At 34.1% G+C, this 14,217-nt stretch overlaps 2 protein-coding genes across 6 annotated transcripts; one reads left to right on the forward strand and one right to left on the reverse strand.

Annotated features, from left to right (window-relative positions):
- Nucleotides 1–902: 902 nt before the first annotated feature.
- On the reverse strand, nucleotides 903–13,676 carry LOC140043782 (uncharacterized). Of its 5 annotated transcripts, none has more exons than XM_072088255.1 (7): nucleotides 13,553–13,676; nucleotides 4,945–5,272; nucleotides 3,939–3,972; nucleotides 3,269–3,410; nucleotides 2,796–2,915; nucleotides 1,945–2,001; nucleotides 903–1,832 (listed from the first exon to the last, which is right to left on the reverse strand). In XM_072088255.1, exons 2-7 carry the CDS (start codon nucleotides 5,047–5,049, stop codon nucleotides 1,697–1,699), a joined length of 594 nt encoding a protein of 197 aa, XP_071944356.1. In that variant the 5' UTR covers nucleotides 5,050–5,272; nucleotides 13,553–13,676; the 3' UTR covers nucleotides 903–1,696. The 5 variants fall into 5 exon arrangements, with proteins under 5 accessions (XP_071944356.1, XP_071944359.1, XP_071944357.1 ...); XM_072088258.1 differs by lacking the exon at nucleotides 13,553–13,676 and adding an exon at nucleotides 5,828–6,061 and having other exon boundaries at nucleotides 5,044–5,272; XM_072088256.1 differs by lacking the exon at nucleotides 13,553–13,676 and adding an exon at nucleotides 5,828–6,061 and having other exon boundaries at nucleotides 4,963–5,272.
- Nucleotides 6,913–13,350, forward strand: LOC140043781 (protein ANKUB1-like). Its single transcript, XM_072088253.1, has 2 exons — nucleotides 6,913–7,179; nucleotides 10,016–13,350. The coding sequence occupies exon 2, from the start codon at nucleotides 10,220–10,222 to the stop codon at nucleotides 12,170–12,172; it is 1,953 nt and encodes a 650-aa protein (XP_071944354.1). The 5' UTR covers nucleotides 6,913–7,179; nucleotides 10,016–10,219; the 3' UTR covers nucleotides 12,173–13,350.
- Nucleotides 13,677–14,217: the final 541 nt, after the last annotated feature.

Consider the following 14,217-nt stretch of genomic DNA (forward strand, 5'->3'; position numbering starts at 1 on the left):
TAGAAATGAATTAATATTGCTGTTATTGAATTCAATTGACTACCAAACTTAACAGGGAACGATTTGGAATGCAAACGTTACTTAGGCGTGGTTCCCACTAGCGACGCACCACAAGGACGTAACGCAACGCAAGTGAATTGACCAATCACAAGTGATGGCTTATTCGCTTGTGATTGCTAACTGTCTATAACTTCGCTTGTCATTGGTTAAAATGCTTGCGTTGCGTTTACGTCCTTCGTTACGTTCTAGTGGGAACCAAGCTTTAATAGGGGACCAGCGTTATGGAACGCAAACGTTATTAAAGAGACTAAATGGCTATAATAGATGATAGTCATATTTCACTTAAATGATTAACTTTATCTTTAAAAGGCTGGAGACAAGTATATTTTTGCGTACTGTATTATTCGTTCCTTTCAGATTTAGTAAATCACGGGCTGATCTGCACTGTCTGCAGAGTTTTCTCCGTTGATTTTGAGATCTTGCCCGATGCATTAGGCCTATTTCATTTGCTATGTTTTCAAAACTGGTAACAAATCTGATTCCAGCAATTACCGTCCTATTTCAGTACTACAGATTCTTTTCTGAAGTATGCCTACTTGAACGCCATGATCGAACTACTACCTCGCTTCGCGAACAAAATTTGGCTTTCATTCGAAAAATTATAATACAGTACATATAAAATCTACCGCATTTCTTCAGTTAAATTCAATTGATGAGGTTTTCGAAAAGGGTTAACTTGCCATTGCTGTTTTAGACTCCAGTAAAAGTATGATTGAACCTAGAACAAATTGTACCAGAATTTCTTTTTGTTTTGTCTGGTTGATATGGTCCAAATGAACATGTTCGTATCCAAAGTTTACCAAAACCCCACTCTAAATGATCTCAAACACTTTTATTATCCGATTCTATTTATTCATGTTAAAATATAAAGATGAACATTTAATTAAAAAAGATAAATTATCATTAATTTGATTTTACAAGTTTTAAAACAATATAAATGTTTTTGGGTCCGATACTTTTAAAACATCACTTATTATCGTCATCATTACACGATGGCCGAATGCTTGATTAGAGAATTAAAAACAGACGAACATCATCATGACAATTGTTAGAAACAGAGCAGACCGCCAAGTGTCAGGTTTAAACATCTTTTTATTTAATAACAAGTTTATTCAGGTATCATTTGACTGCAGAAGATATGTTGGTGTGTATGTCCAGCAACACAATATTATGAACCTCAACGACAAGACCTCCATATTATTGAAGCGTACCAACTTATTGTCATTGAAAAAAATGTATAACTATATTGCACTACAATAGAAAACTTATACAAACGCTTGGTGTATATGCATAACAAGTATCTGCCACGACTTGACGGACCTGTATGCGTTTTGTTCATTATCATCGGACGAGTAGACACACAAGAGAATTCTTGATCGGCAGACCCTACGCCAGTGTTCTATGTTAAATGGTCGATAATCATTTTCTGTAATTACGTAAATTGTGTTTCCATAACCGTCATATGAATTCAGTTCCATCATTTTTCAAGCCATTCATTTTCTACGTTATCCGCAATATATCATCTGGATTTTTTTTCTCTCCTTGAACATGAACAATGTTTCCATTGCTTTGTCTATGTTCTGTGTACAATTTCAAATGTGTAGTTCTTTTGTGAAATCTTTCGTCACGTTTCAGCTTATTCCTTTACGTCACACGTGTCACCATTAGCCTCATTAGAACTACTTAAATGACGTATTGTGCCATGTATTTCAGATTCAATCACTGTTTTGTCTTCACTTGTTGTAATTTGGTCAGATGGATTGGACAATTTCCTTTGATAAAAAAAGAATATTCAGTGAATATAGGAAGATGGTATAAATGTTTACAATTAAAGTGGAGTGAGCCCACGAAAGACAAAAATTCATAACGTAAAGATGAACATACTTTACTCCCATCAAGAAAGTTGATCCGCTTTTAATGTTGTTGCCGTTGACGCCATTGCTGCAAATAATATTATAAAATGTTAAAATAGAAACGGCATTTCTCCAGGTAAATAATTGTTTTCGATCTATTTTTTTTGGTTAAAGCGAATAACTATTATGTGACATTAAAATAATAAAACCAAATGTTCAATATATCTTTAAAACTGTTACGTCAACAAGCGAGCGGCGTTTTTTGAAAGAAAGTAAGAAATATTCCTTTTTTAATTGTGTGTCCCGTAGTACGGTACGGGCTGATTAGGCTAATTCACTAAAACCTTGTTAATGTGAATTTGGTGTAATGGTTATGTTTTCAGCCTGGCACAGTATACACAAACATACAGGGGTGAAAACATAACCTCCTTGGCGTAGGTGACGTAATACATGTCTTCAACGGAATTAACATTCAGTTTATTAAAAGTAAGTAAAATAATAATAATTCCATGACGTCTGCAATGAAATTGTTGACAACTGGGACAATAATAACGACGACGATGATGATGATATAAATTAGATAATGAGATGATAATGAAGATCCTTATATGATATATTGTGATCCCAATGTTAACAACTAAGATGATATAAAATAAATAACGATGATGACGTCAACGAAACGAACGCGATGTTTATGAAGACTATAATGAAGACGATGATGATTATAAATGTTATCATGATGAAACTGATGAGGATGATAATGATGGCGATGATGATGATGATGACGAAGACGATGGTGATGACGAAGACGATGGTGATGAGAAGGAGGAGGAGAATGATGACGTTATTATAATGAAGATGAAATCATATTCATAATATTACCTTGCATTCTGTGATTCTATTTTTGCAAGTTCATATGTTGATTTGTCTTTCTCTGGCTCTTCTACTCCGGGATACATGTTATACACGCTTCCCCGATATAGATCATTTTCTGTATCAACTCTGTATACAATAATAACAACAATGTCTGTGTAATATCAAGGTAATTGAAAATTATGGTGCTGAGCTCCGGAGATCAAAGGGTTTATCTGTGGCTGCGACACGATCAGTTCCACGCCATTTAAGACAAGGCGTGCTGCGGAGAATATTACGTACATTATAGTACAGTACCGTACTCTGTTGGTATTTGTTGGCAGCCAGACATAAGATCAAGGAGTTCTTATCCGGAAAAGGCGAGCTCAGTGTCTTATTGTCAGATTAATAATTATTTTAAAAAAAACCAAATACTGATCTTAATTATTAATTAAGACTAGACCTGAGACACATTTTTAAATTTATTATAACATTAGGCCTACCTGGATTGGTTCACCTCTTCTGACGATGATTGACAGGGAGGAAAGCAAACACACAAAAAACAAATCAGGAAAATGAAGGCTGCTGCCAGTGATATCAGACTGCCGTATAAGAACCACTCGCGCTCAATATCTGATGATGTTTCTGAAATAAATACGATAACTTCGGTATTTGTTTCAAATGTTGCCATCACAAGTTTATACCTTACCTCTACCTTTACCATTAGGAAACTAATACACACAATGGTTGATGGACGATATATGGTACATTTTTTTCATATGCATTTAACAGCGAGCAACTCGCCAATTACAGGATGGAAAAACTAGTATTAGAATTCATTGTTCTTATCAACTAAGTCTCATTTTAAGCTGAGGGAGTGGTGTTTAAAGAGCCGTGAGTAGGTCAGGATTAAACCATGGATCCTAGACCCGAAGATTGGAGACGAGAACGTTAAACACAACGCTACAGATCCCCTACAATTAAGAAACAGGATTGAACTATATTTGCTCATTAATTAAGTTTGAGACAACTTTCCATATTGATTTGAATTAATGAAATATTAGGCAATGTTCACAATCTTTTTTCTGTGTTTTTATATCAAGTAATCGTTTCTAATTTTAGGGTACTTAATTCTTTAAACAGTCGAATTCGAAGAAATTCGAAAGTACTAACCTAAAGATGCAACCGAGTCATCAGCAGCTGATACCTGTTGATAGAGAAGATGCATTATATTAAGTAAAAATAGTGTAGAAAAATAGAAGATGATTACAATGAAATAGCTATAATTAAAGTTCAATAATTTGTTAAACAATATATCAATTCTATAGTTTTAAGCAACAATGATATTCATTATTTTTTTAACCTTTTGATATTGTAACTGTAAATTTCATTTATTTGTGTTTTTCTGTATGGATATTGATGGATCTTTTAATTCGATTGTAACGAGTAGTCGTAAAGTGTTATGTCCCATTACAGATTATTTATGTCATGTCTATAATGTTTGGTCATGTTTATAGTTTCCGTCGTTGTTCAAGCTGTCCACTGTTCAGGTTTAAGTTTCCGTCTTCCTAGACACTGTTCAGACCTATCATAACAAGCCTACAGACACTAATCTTCATCTGGCCTGAATTACGCGTGCAGTACCTCCTATCTACTTGAAATTAGTGAAACGTGAGTGCTCAAACCCTTGTGATCATTCATTTGGTTTAGAGTAAGGCCTATAATCCATTGAACATTCCAATGGTTTAAGATATGAGATTTATGCGTTTACTGCGTCTTTTGTTACAAAAGCTCTGTGATAAAGATGTTTGCTACATTATAATAACTGTATGGGAATTATTTTAAAGGTTAGGTTCTGTTAAAACACATAATTTATTTATCTATGATAACAGATTATGTTTATTACTGTGTCTTTTGTATATTATATTAGAAAAGCTCTGCCATACAGATATTTGCCAGATTATAACAACTGCATAGAACTTATTTTTAAGTTTAGGTTATGTTAAAAACACATAGGCCTATGACATGGAATCTGTTTATGATAAGATTATGACGTTGCCTAGATATACAAGCTAGTACAATAAAGTATTGAAATTGCCACTACGTCAGGTATAGGTAAGGTCCTAATGTTTGAATAAGGACCAAAACTGTGGTGGGTACAACAATAATATTGTCTTACCGTATTCATTAGGCATACCTGTGGGGTAAGGCACACCAAAAACCAAAACAGGCTTCGACACGACCCTATGCATATATATGAACCTGCATATTTATATACCTCCATGTTTTCTTCAGAAAACTTGCAACAGCTCCACTACAATACAACTTCCTCAGTCCGGATAAAGTTATATAATGAGCCGTTCTCTACAGTACACTATCTTGAGTTGAGGTACAGGAATGTGACATCATAAACTCCCAATAATGGCAAAAGGTGGTGTAGTTACAGCGATCCCTGTCTCTTTACATTCTTTCACACCAACTTAAACACACTGTGGGTTTTACAAAACCTGTAAATAGAAATATAATATAATAGAAAGAATGTAAGTTATTCAATTTTTTCTACAGGTTATTCAAGCACTGCCAGTATACATTACAATGCAATCTATTATTATCATTGTCGAAACGAAAGTACGGGTACTGCCAATAAAAACATGTTTACATAGTCTTGACTATATAGGCCTACCACATGTAGGCCTACATTTTAGGACTCGAACTTCATTCGAATGTGTTTTTTTTTTTACATTAAGCACTTCCCGTAATCATGACAAAAATTCATTCAAGAACGAGTTTTTCCTTATTTAAAGTAAATCATCGAAAAGGAGTCATTAAAAATATTCTTTGCTTTCTTCTTCTTTCAAACGCAAACTAGTACATTTGTAATGAAATTCGACATACAATTATAAAATAACGTGATCATTTCAGCACAAGTTTTCACTCAAGTATCCGTGGATTTAACTTGTGCATAAGTTACCGAAAAAAAAAAATAAACAAATTGCCTGTTGTGTTTGCAATAAGGTAATAGTGGATCGCTCTTGGTGCAATAAACTTCGAAATGGTCTTACCTTTGTGTACATAAACCTTGGCTCCGCCTCCTAACTTATAACTACATAATTGGTATCAAATACAATATCTTAAACATTAACTAAATCCAGGTGAAATATTAGAAGAAATTTATCCTACGGATACTAAATGTATTGTCATTGTCAATGAGAAGCACAGACAGTACCAGCTGCCCGACAATCACCGTGTGTGATCAACAGATTCATAAAATCTCTTCAGTACTTCCTTCTTTTGTAGCTAACTAATCACCCGGTGGAGGTTTCATGCTTCAATAAAAATACGTTTACATATCAAACGAATTATAAAGATTTAAATCCTTTACAGCTTTATAATTAAAGACACAATAGCAATGATAGTCATCGTGTTAATCGTCACAATCGACCTATTATGTTTATGCGAACCAGATGAAACATTCTTGCAGGGGAATTTTTATATTGTAAATAAATTTTGCTAAGCATAGTATTATCATTCGTAAGGTCGACAAATCTTTCCAAACCGACAACTCGGGTTTGGTGTGATCCATGCCTTTAGGCCTAAAGTGTTTGTATTATTCTAATGGAGGATATAATGATTTTTAGACTTTTGGAATATTTTAATGTAGACAGAGAATAGTGTGCCTGTCAATACCCATTCCACAGATATTTGCAGATTTACTATAACAAAATTAGCTTGTATCTTATAAAAATGTTCAGTTTACAAAGTCTAATCAATATAAAAATGACCACAACAATTATAGTTGAATTTGATCACAGGAGTCCTTCGTTCGTCAGAAGAGCCGGTCAAAATCCACCACTTATAACAGAAATCTTCAAAATATACTCGCTCGTTGTTCAACCGCTCAAAAAAAAGAACATGTTCGTTCAGCTGCGCTATAAAAGATACTATTTTTGCGTTTATTTTTGTTTATATTAATAGCCCTATTTCATACCCGGCGGCTATAAATGTAATAGTAGGCCTAACTGTGATAATTCTATTGGATTTTACTTTATTTGAAAGATAATTTACAATGACAATTTATGTCAATCACCGTCAAACAAAATTAATGGAACATCCTAAAAAATGGTATCTCCCATTACAAATTTCCATAACCTTTGGATCATACTATTATTATATATACAGTAGATAATAGAACCGTGAGTAAACTTGATGGTAGAATGTATGTATTATTAACCGTATCCATTGTGTTTACCGTAACCGGTTGCTACGCTAGAAACAATGTCATAAACCAAGTGTGTTCTAGGCCGATCGATCTATTCCTTTGAATGCGTTGAAAAGACCCAGCCAATGATTTATTTACCGCAAATACTTCAAGATCGGTATTCTAGAAAAGTCAAGAGCATGTAACACAACATTGGTAAGAAGGCTAAGTTAAATAATTATGATGTTTTTGATACTTTAAAGAGGCCTAATACAGTGTAGGACGTAAATAAAAGCGACGACACAGCCCATTTTTAATAATAGGAAATATTGGATTATAGGATAGATAGGCCTACTATATGACCCAGGATAACTAATTGTGTAAGGGCTACAGACGATCGAATCGGTAAGTTTTTGTTGGGGTTTATTTTGGATTTACACGAGTCCTACCAATCATTGGAAACTTGAAAACGGTAGATAAAGTTTTGGCAGATTCAGTTAACGACACAATTACAAACTTATAGGGCAAAACTAATTTCCGTTAGAATAGTTTTCTTCTAAGGCTGTGTAAACAAAAATACTAAATTCTAACATAACTGTAATGTTTTGGGAATTTAATAAAAGTAACAATATTTAAGACATTAATTGTCAAATATATTCATCTACTGAGTGACTTATTTTCCTCTGCTGCATTATCTGTATTGAATATTGTTGATCATTGTCAACAAATTAAAATGTACAGTTGGCCGTGCTGCTAATGGTCATGTTTATACTGTAGACCGCTCAACTTTCTTCGATTTCCACATTACCATTAAATAATTTTGATTTTATGTGTAAAGAAGAATCGCGAGGTACTTTACCTTATTACTTTCTAATGGATACAACCTAGCCTATACCTCCATAATACATCTCTATCTGCCAACAAAAAAATAACAAGTTGAGCATTCTATGCCTAAACATTCAAACAAACCAATCCGTTTTCTTATCTTTATCTTGTATTTTACTCAATTTTGTTTACTTTAATCGGCATTTATGTGTCTGGGACCAGGATGTAGCCCACCAACAGCAAAGTTGAGTATTCTGTAGCTTAACCATGCAAACAAACCAACCCATTTTATATTCTTTGTCTTGTATTTTACTCGCTAAAAATGACATTGATGTGTTTTGAACCAGGGTTTACCAACAAGGTTGTTTATATCCAAATCCGTTTTCTTATCTTTATCTTTGTTTTACTTTACCCCTTTTATATTATTGTCCAAGTTGTTTACTTTGTTAAATGTAATAAATACGGCTATTACTCATTGCTGTGGAAAAAAAGTTAAGTTATGCCATACAGTATTCAGAATGTCTTCATAAATAAAGATGTCAGCCTAGACAAAAAAAAAGGTCTTTCAATTTGTCAAAATTGTCTGTAAATATACCTTGCATGCTCTGATTAAATTTAAATTTAGAAAACAAAATCATAATATTAAAACAGATAATGGCATTTCCGTAGCGTGGTATTCTTCTATTAATAAACCTGTTGAATAGAACACATACTGTATTATCGACTTTATTCTGTATCTAAATACCACGTTAGAACAGCAATATGCTAAAAAAAACGGAGGAAATTTAAAAAAAATGTCAGGAAATTGATAGGAAATCTGCGTCGGTGATTCTCAGTCGATGCGGCTAAACAACCTCTTATAAAAACAAATGAAAATGGTAGTCATTGATTGGCTAAAATGCAATAGGCCTACGCAATTTACATCACAAGAATTTGTATGCACATTCAAATTCTTGAACCAAGACAAGATTTGAACCATTGACCCTGGGTTAATAAATTAATTTAAAAAAAAACAGTTCCACTAAAATTGCTCATATTATAATTATATGATTTATATATATTGTTATATGTGTTTGACAAATCTTGAAGATCCCACCATTAATAATCTAAAGTATTGATGAATAGATCCGAATGTCAGCAAACCGATGCAAGTAGTAGCAGAATGAATACTGAATTCAAAAGACGCAATTAATCTTTTCTTTTTGTTGATGTAGATTATATGAAGTAAGGAGATAATAAATGACATAATTAGTACAGTTCAGTCTTTTAATGTAATGTAATGTATGCTTGTGCTTGTATAATAACCAATTTTGTTTGAACACCTCAAATTTCATTAGCAATTTCACCAATATTTTTTTGGAAATTTATTTAATTTATTTCTTTTACATTCAAACATGGAATGCTGAATTTAGTTTTTTAAGAATAATACAATAAAATGTAGTATCCGAGAAAAAAAAACCAAAAATTCATTATACTCGGCTATAAATATCAGGGTACAAATTGAGAAAAAAAAATCAATCATCAAGACATAGATACATACACTTGGTAGACGAAAGTATGCCCGCTGTAAAGGAATTAAAACATGAACAAAATCACTTCAGTAGAAAAAAAAATTATTATTTCATTTTCAAAAATGACTAAATAAAGGGTCAAATTTGGTCAAACAACAATTGTCTGAGAGACAATTTTACGAACTGCATTATCAAATTACATTTTTTTGGGTTAATAAATTTGTGTTTAAAATGGAATATTAAAAAAATGTAAAAAAAACTCATTCAAAACTAACCAAAAGATGACAAGTTTATTTCTTAAGCTTTGCTACTAAACACCTGTTCTATAAAATTAATTCTACGGGAAATGGACAACGTATATACGTTTTCACATGATAATTTCACTAAACTACTTGATTCCACTCACTATAGGCCTACTGAAATCAAATATTAAGTCAATATTAGCATTCGAAATCGAACAACCCCAATAAAAGCGATAATACCCAAGCAGTTCATATGGGACGTCTCAATTATATGGTTATTGTTTAAATAGGCTAACAGTAAAATGTATTTTGGGAGAAGTTCCAGAATACACGAATAGTTAAAATAAAATCTTAGGCTTATAACATAATCCATTTTCTTTATCTAATTGACTTTCAATAATTTCACTTGAATTATTGGCAACCATTAAAAAAATATCTTTCTAATAATTGACCTTCTTATTCTTTATTTTGCAGATTGAAATTTAATTGGAAATACTTGAGCGCATTATTTTGCCATTAACAACCACATAGCTGCCACCTGCTACCCGTAACCATGGAGATAGAACGCTTAAATAAGCCAAGTTCATAAGATGTTCTTATGCTGACATCATTATGAATAAATTAAGCTGACAAACATGTTTCTATGTATCAGAGGTAGACTTGTTTTACTAAATCAAAATGCTTCGTATTTTTGTTGCTAACGAAGGTAACCGCTGTTCCCTTGACGTTGCAACCACTGACAATGTTGGTAAAGTGAAAGCCAAAGTGCAGGATGTGTTTGAGATCGACACACGAAGCAGCGGCGAGAAAAAGTTTATTGTTTTGACGTACCATGGTTCAGAGCTTCAAGATGATTGGGAATTCGGTGACATCGGCATCATGGCAGGTGCAACATTGCGATGCAGCCTCAAAGAGGAAGTCACTCCAAAGCTGTATGTTAACACGTCGTATAATGACGAGACCGTAGAAATTGCGGACCATATTAAGTTCCACACGGATACTGTAGGTGATCTGCGCTCGATTATCGCCTTTAAAACAGGTTTACCAGTTACAACATTTAGACTAATAACTATTGGTGGAAAGGAGATGTTTGACCCTATAAAACTCGATAATTATGGCATTGAATTGGCAAGTCGAGTGACGCTAGAAACGTGGGATGGATGGAATGAGTTCCTTAAAGCATCCATGATTGGACATACAGCACAGGTTATCCATCACATGTCACAAGAAGAAACTATCGCTAGGTTTCAGAGTCGAGTGGCGTTATTCATCGCCGCGCATTACGGGCACATGGATCTAGCGACTGCGATGTTACGGAATGGCGTGCGATCCGATGAACCAGTCGGCGATCATCCGTCAAGAGAATGGTGTCCTAGCAGTCACGTGGACACCTACCGCACGCCCGTTCACGAAGCTGTAATTACCGGACAAATTAGTATTCTGCGTATTTTTGTTTATCACAATATATGCTGTGTGACTTGTAAGGATGGGAATGGGTTAACGCCATTAAATGTTGCTCTCAGACGACAAAAACGCGAAGTCGCTTTGTACCTCCTAACCAAGCAATGGTCGAATGTCCAGTTTAGTGCAATGACTCTTCCATTAACCATTTATTCACAGATTAGAAAGTGGTGCGACCGGGCAAAAGATCGTGTCCAACTTATACACGGCCCGGGTAGATCGAGCATGCGCTACAGAAGAGCCAAACAAACTGGTGCTCTGTGTGGACAAGGAGTCCACGTTGACGGTTTTACAGAAAGCGCACTGAATTCAAATTCAAAAGGACGAAACAACGAACAAGTTAAATCCAAAAGTCTTGCTCTTGTACGAAAATATATAACTCCTTACGAACCTCAGACAGAGGCTGTTTCAGAAGCAAAACTTCCTAGAATAGAGACAGTTAAAACTCCATCTTTGGTTGCAATATATCGACGGAAAGTTCAGGAGAATAAGACAACACGTAAACATACCGTGAACCTAAATAGATTTGACAAAAACATTGCATTACCTAAGATTATTGAAAGAAGGTCGACACAAAATCTCCTAACAACAAAAGGTGGTACATCATCACGGGCATATATACGTACACCGTCGGATAAAAAACGACCACAAATTGATGATAATTTGAAATTACAGCGATCGTTTAATCCCCCGACGTTTTCAAAATCCTTTCACGAACGGGAAAAGCAGAGAAGAACGAGGAAGAAGGACGCAAACATAGAAAGCGCTATTCCTTTACCGGTTTCAAGTACGGATGCCGCCCCAGAAAGACCGTTCTATTTCTGTCGCTCACAAGACGATAATATTCCCCGTCTTACCGTTGACTTGTACGAAGATACGACGGGAACAACGACATGGGAACGAGCGATTGAATCATTGACGATCGCGTCGACGTTCACGGAAAAACCGTGGCTCCACCAGGTCCGTCTAGCGATGAGTCTTTCTAAACAACATGTTAAGAAATTAGGAAAGGGCTACAAAGTGCGAAAAGGCAAGCGGAATAAAACTTCATCACTGACGTCATCAGAAAGTTCAAACCTACAGGATGAATTAAAGAACGACAAAATGGAAAACGAAACACAAATTATAACGAACACTGAAATGATGGCCGGTATAGGCCTAAAGTCTTAAAACATACGAACTTTTAGGTCAATTGATCTATGTTAGTATTAAATTATTCGAATTGTCCAAAAGTCGGATTACCAACATCTGCTGGTTACCGTTGGTGCATTTGGTATCACTATTCACATTATTTACACTGCCTCGACATACGAACCTAGTGACAGGGGTAACTTGTATTGAAAGTGCTAATAATGTACATAGACTTGTATCCAGATGACTTTCGATAGTCAGTTAAGATCTACTTAGTGACAGCTGCAGAATCGGGTGGGTTATTACCGATTTGAATTAGATAGGCATAAAGAATCGATTAGTTCGGATATTTACGAATACTTCTTGTCATGCATGACGACACATTCAGTCTACACATTAACAATAGCATATTATGATATCATAATGTAAACATTTTGATAACGCAATATCCTTTTTAAACAACATAAAACAGCGATGTCACAAGACTGCATAAAGTTTACGCGCACACACACAGGACATGGTTTGGGTGGGTGGTGGGTGCGCGTGTGTTTGTTTCGTACAGTAGTTAATAATATAAACCTAAAGGCAAATGACAATGCTGTGAGTGACTGGATCTCAATAGAGATACAAATTAAAATAAGCAGAAAGCTAAATCAAAACGATAAAGTAAAATAGCTAGAAATATCAGCAAAGCTCTCGGACAACACAATCCCTTTATCAGTATATAATTCATAATATAATAATTGATATCAGATTCAGAAAATTGTGCAAAAATATTTACATATCATTTATAGTTTAACGATGTAAGCCCCTATATTACATTTTAAAAGAAAACGTGTAGGCCTACTAAACTGTTTCTTTTATCTTACATTTTGTTATTCTAAATGTTGTTCTGTAAGAGATAAACTACCTGTAAACTGAAACGCATCGACTTTGTTGACTTTTTTTGCTCAAAACTATTACGTCAACTCATGTAAAAAACATCATTCTTTTATGATCCTAACATGCGATAACAGGATCCGACCCACTGACAGACCGACACATAAATAAGACTGGTAACAAAACAATTGTGAAAACAATAAAATTGATGATAAAGAACTTTTGTTTTTATTATTTCATTTATTTTGGCAGCATTTACAACAAGGAAACGATTACCATTAATGGCGTGCCACATCAACACTAAAATTACAATGTAACAATTCAAAAGTGAAAATAAAATGAATTGATATCGACTCACAACTCATAACGTCAGAATGGAAATAAGCTAAACGTTGCTGTTTAGGCCAAGGTGACAAAAAGCATCTAGCCGGTGATGAGTTAGGACTATATTAAGCTTCCCACAACAAAATTGGAAAATGTCACTGGCTTAGCTTTGAAGTTTTTACATTTAAAACATAGAGTAATACATTGCAAACTTACGTTGTTAATTTAATCGTGCTTTTGTAGATCTATCTTCAAAAAAAATGTTCCATTATTTTGTCAATAGACCTGTAAGTGAATCGTACATAGGAAAGCACACATGCGGAGTGGTCCTTGGCAGTTGATGTTTTTATTAATAGAGAATTTTCTGTGACCACAAAATAGGAAGTAATAGTCGATTTCCGATTAATTTAAGAGGTATTGTCGAGTCAAATGACATCGTTTATTTTGTTGTAAAACTGAACATATTATAACTACCGGTATAATGTCAACATTTATTAATTTCTATCAATGGTAAACAATACAATAAAGAAAATGGTAATATAATAATTATAATAATGAAACAATACTATTAATAGAGGATCTTCAAAGACCCATAATCGAAAAGAAAAAAAATGTATTTGTATATAATAAAAGAACAATAATTCCATGACAAACTGATCAAATACCGTAGTTCAAGTTTACTTTTAGATCAGTGGTCGATCAAAAATGTCAATATAAGGCGGAATAAATTTAATACACTAATACTATAAATATATATAATAGAATACCATTAGGAACATTCAACATTCAGATTTTAATAAATTATATGTAAAGTTCATCGAAGTTAGTTAAAAACAATGTCAGGATAAAGTGGGAACGTGTGGTTGAAGGCGTCCGCCTCT

The sequence above is a fragment of the Antedon mediterranea genome, chromosome 3, assembly GCF_964355755.1.
Source record: "Antedon mediterranea chromosome 3, ecAntMedi1.1, whole genome shotgun sequence".
In the NCBI taxonomy this organism is placed as follows: domain Eukaryota; kingdom Metazoa; phylum Echinodermata; class Crinoidea; order Comatulida; family Antedonidae; genus Antedon; species Antedon mediterranea.

Coding starts and splice junctions, on each gene's coding strand:
- LOC140043782 (XM_072088255.1), bottom strand. CDS start 5,049: ATGGAGGTATATAAATATGCAGGTTCATATATATGCATAGGGTCGTGT. Junction 2,002..2,795: donor ATAGAATCACAGAATGCAAG/GTAATATTATGA, acceptor TATTATTTGCAG/CAATGGCGTCAACGGCAACA. Junction 1,833..1,944: donor ACTTTCTTGATGGGAGTAAA/GTATGTTCATCT, acceptor TTTTTATCAAAG/GAAATTGTCCAATCCATCTG.
- LOC140043781 (XM_072088253.1), top strand. CDS start 10,220: ATGCTTCGTATTTTTGTTGCTAACGAAGGTAACCGCTGTTCCCTTGAC.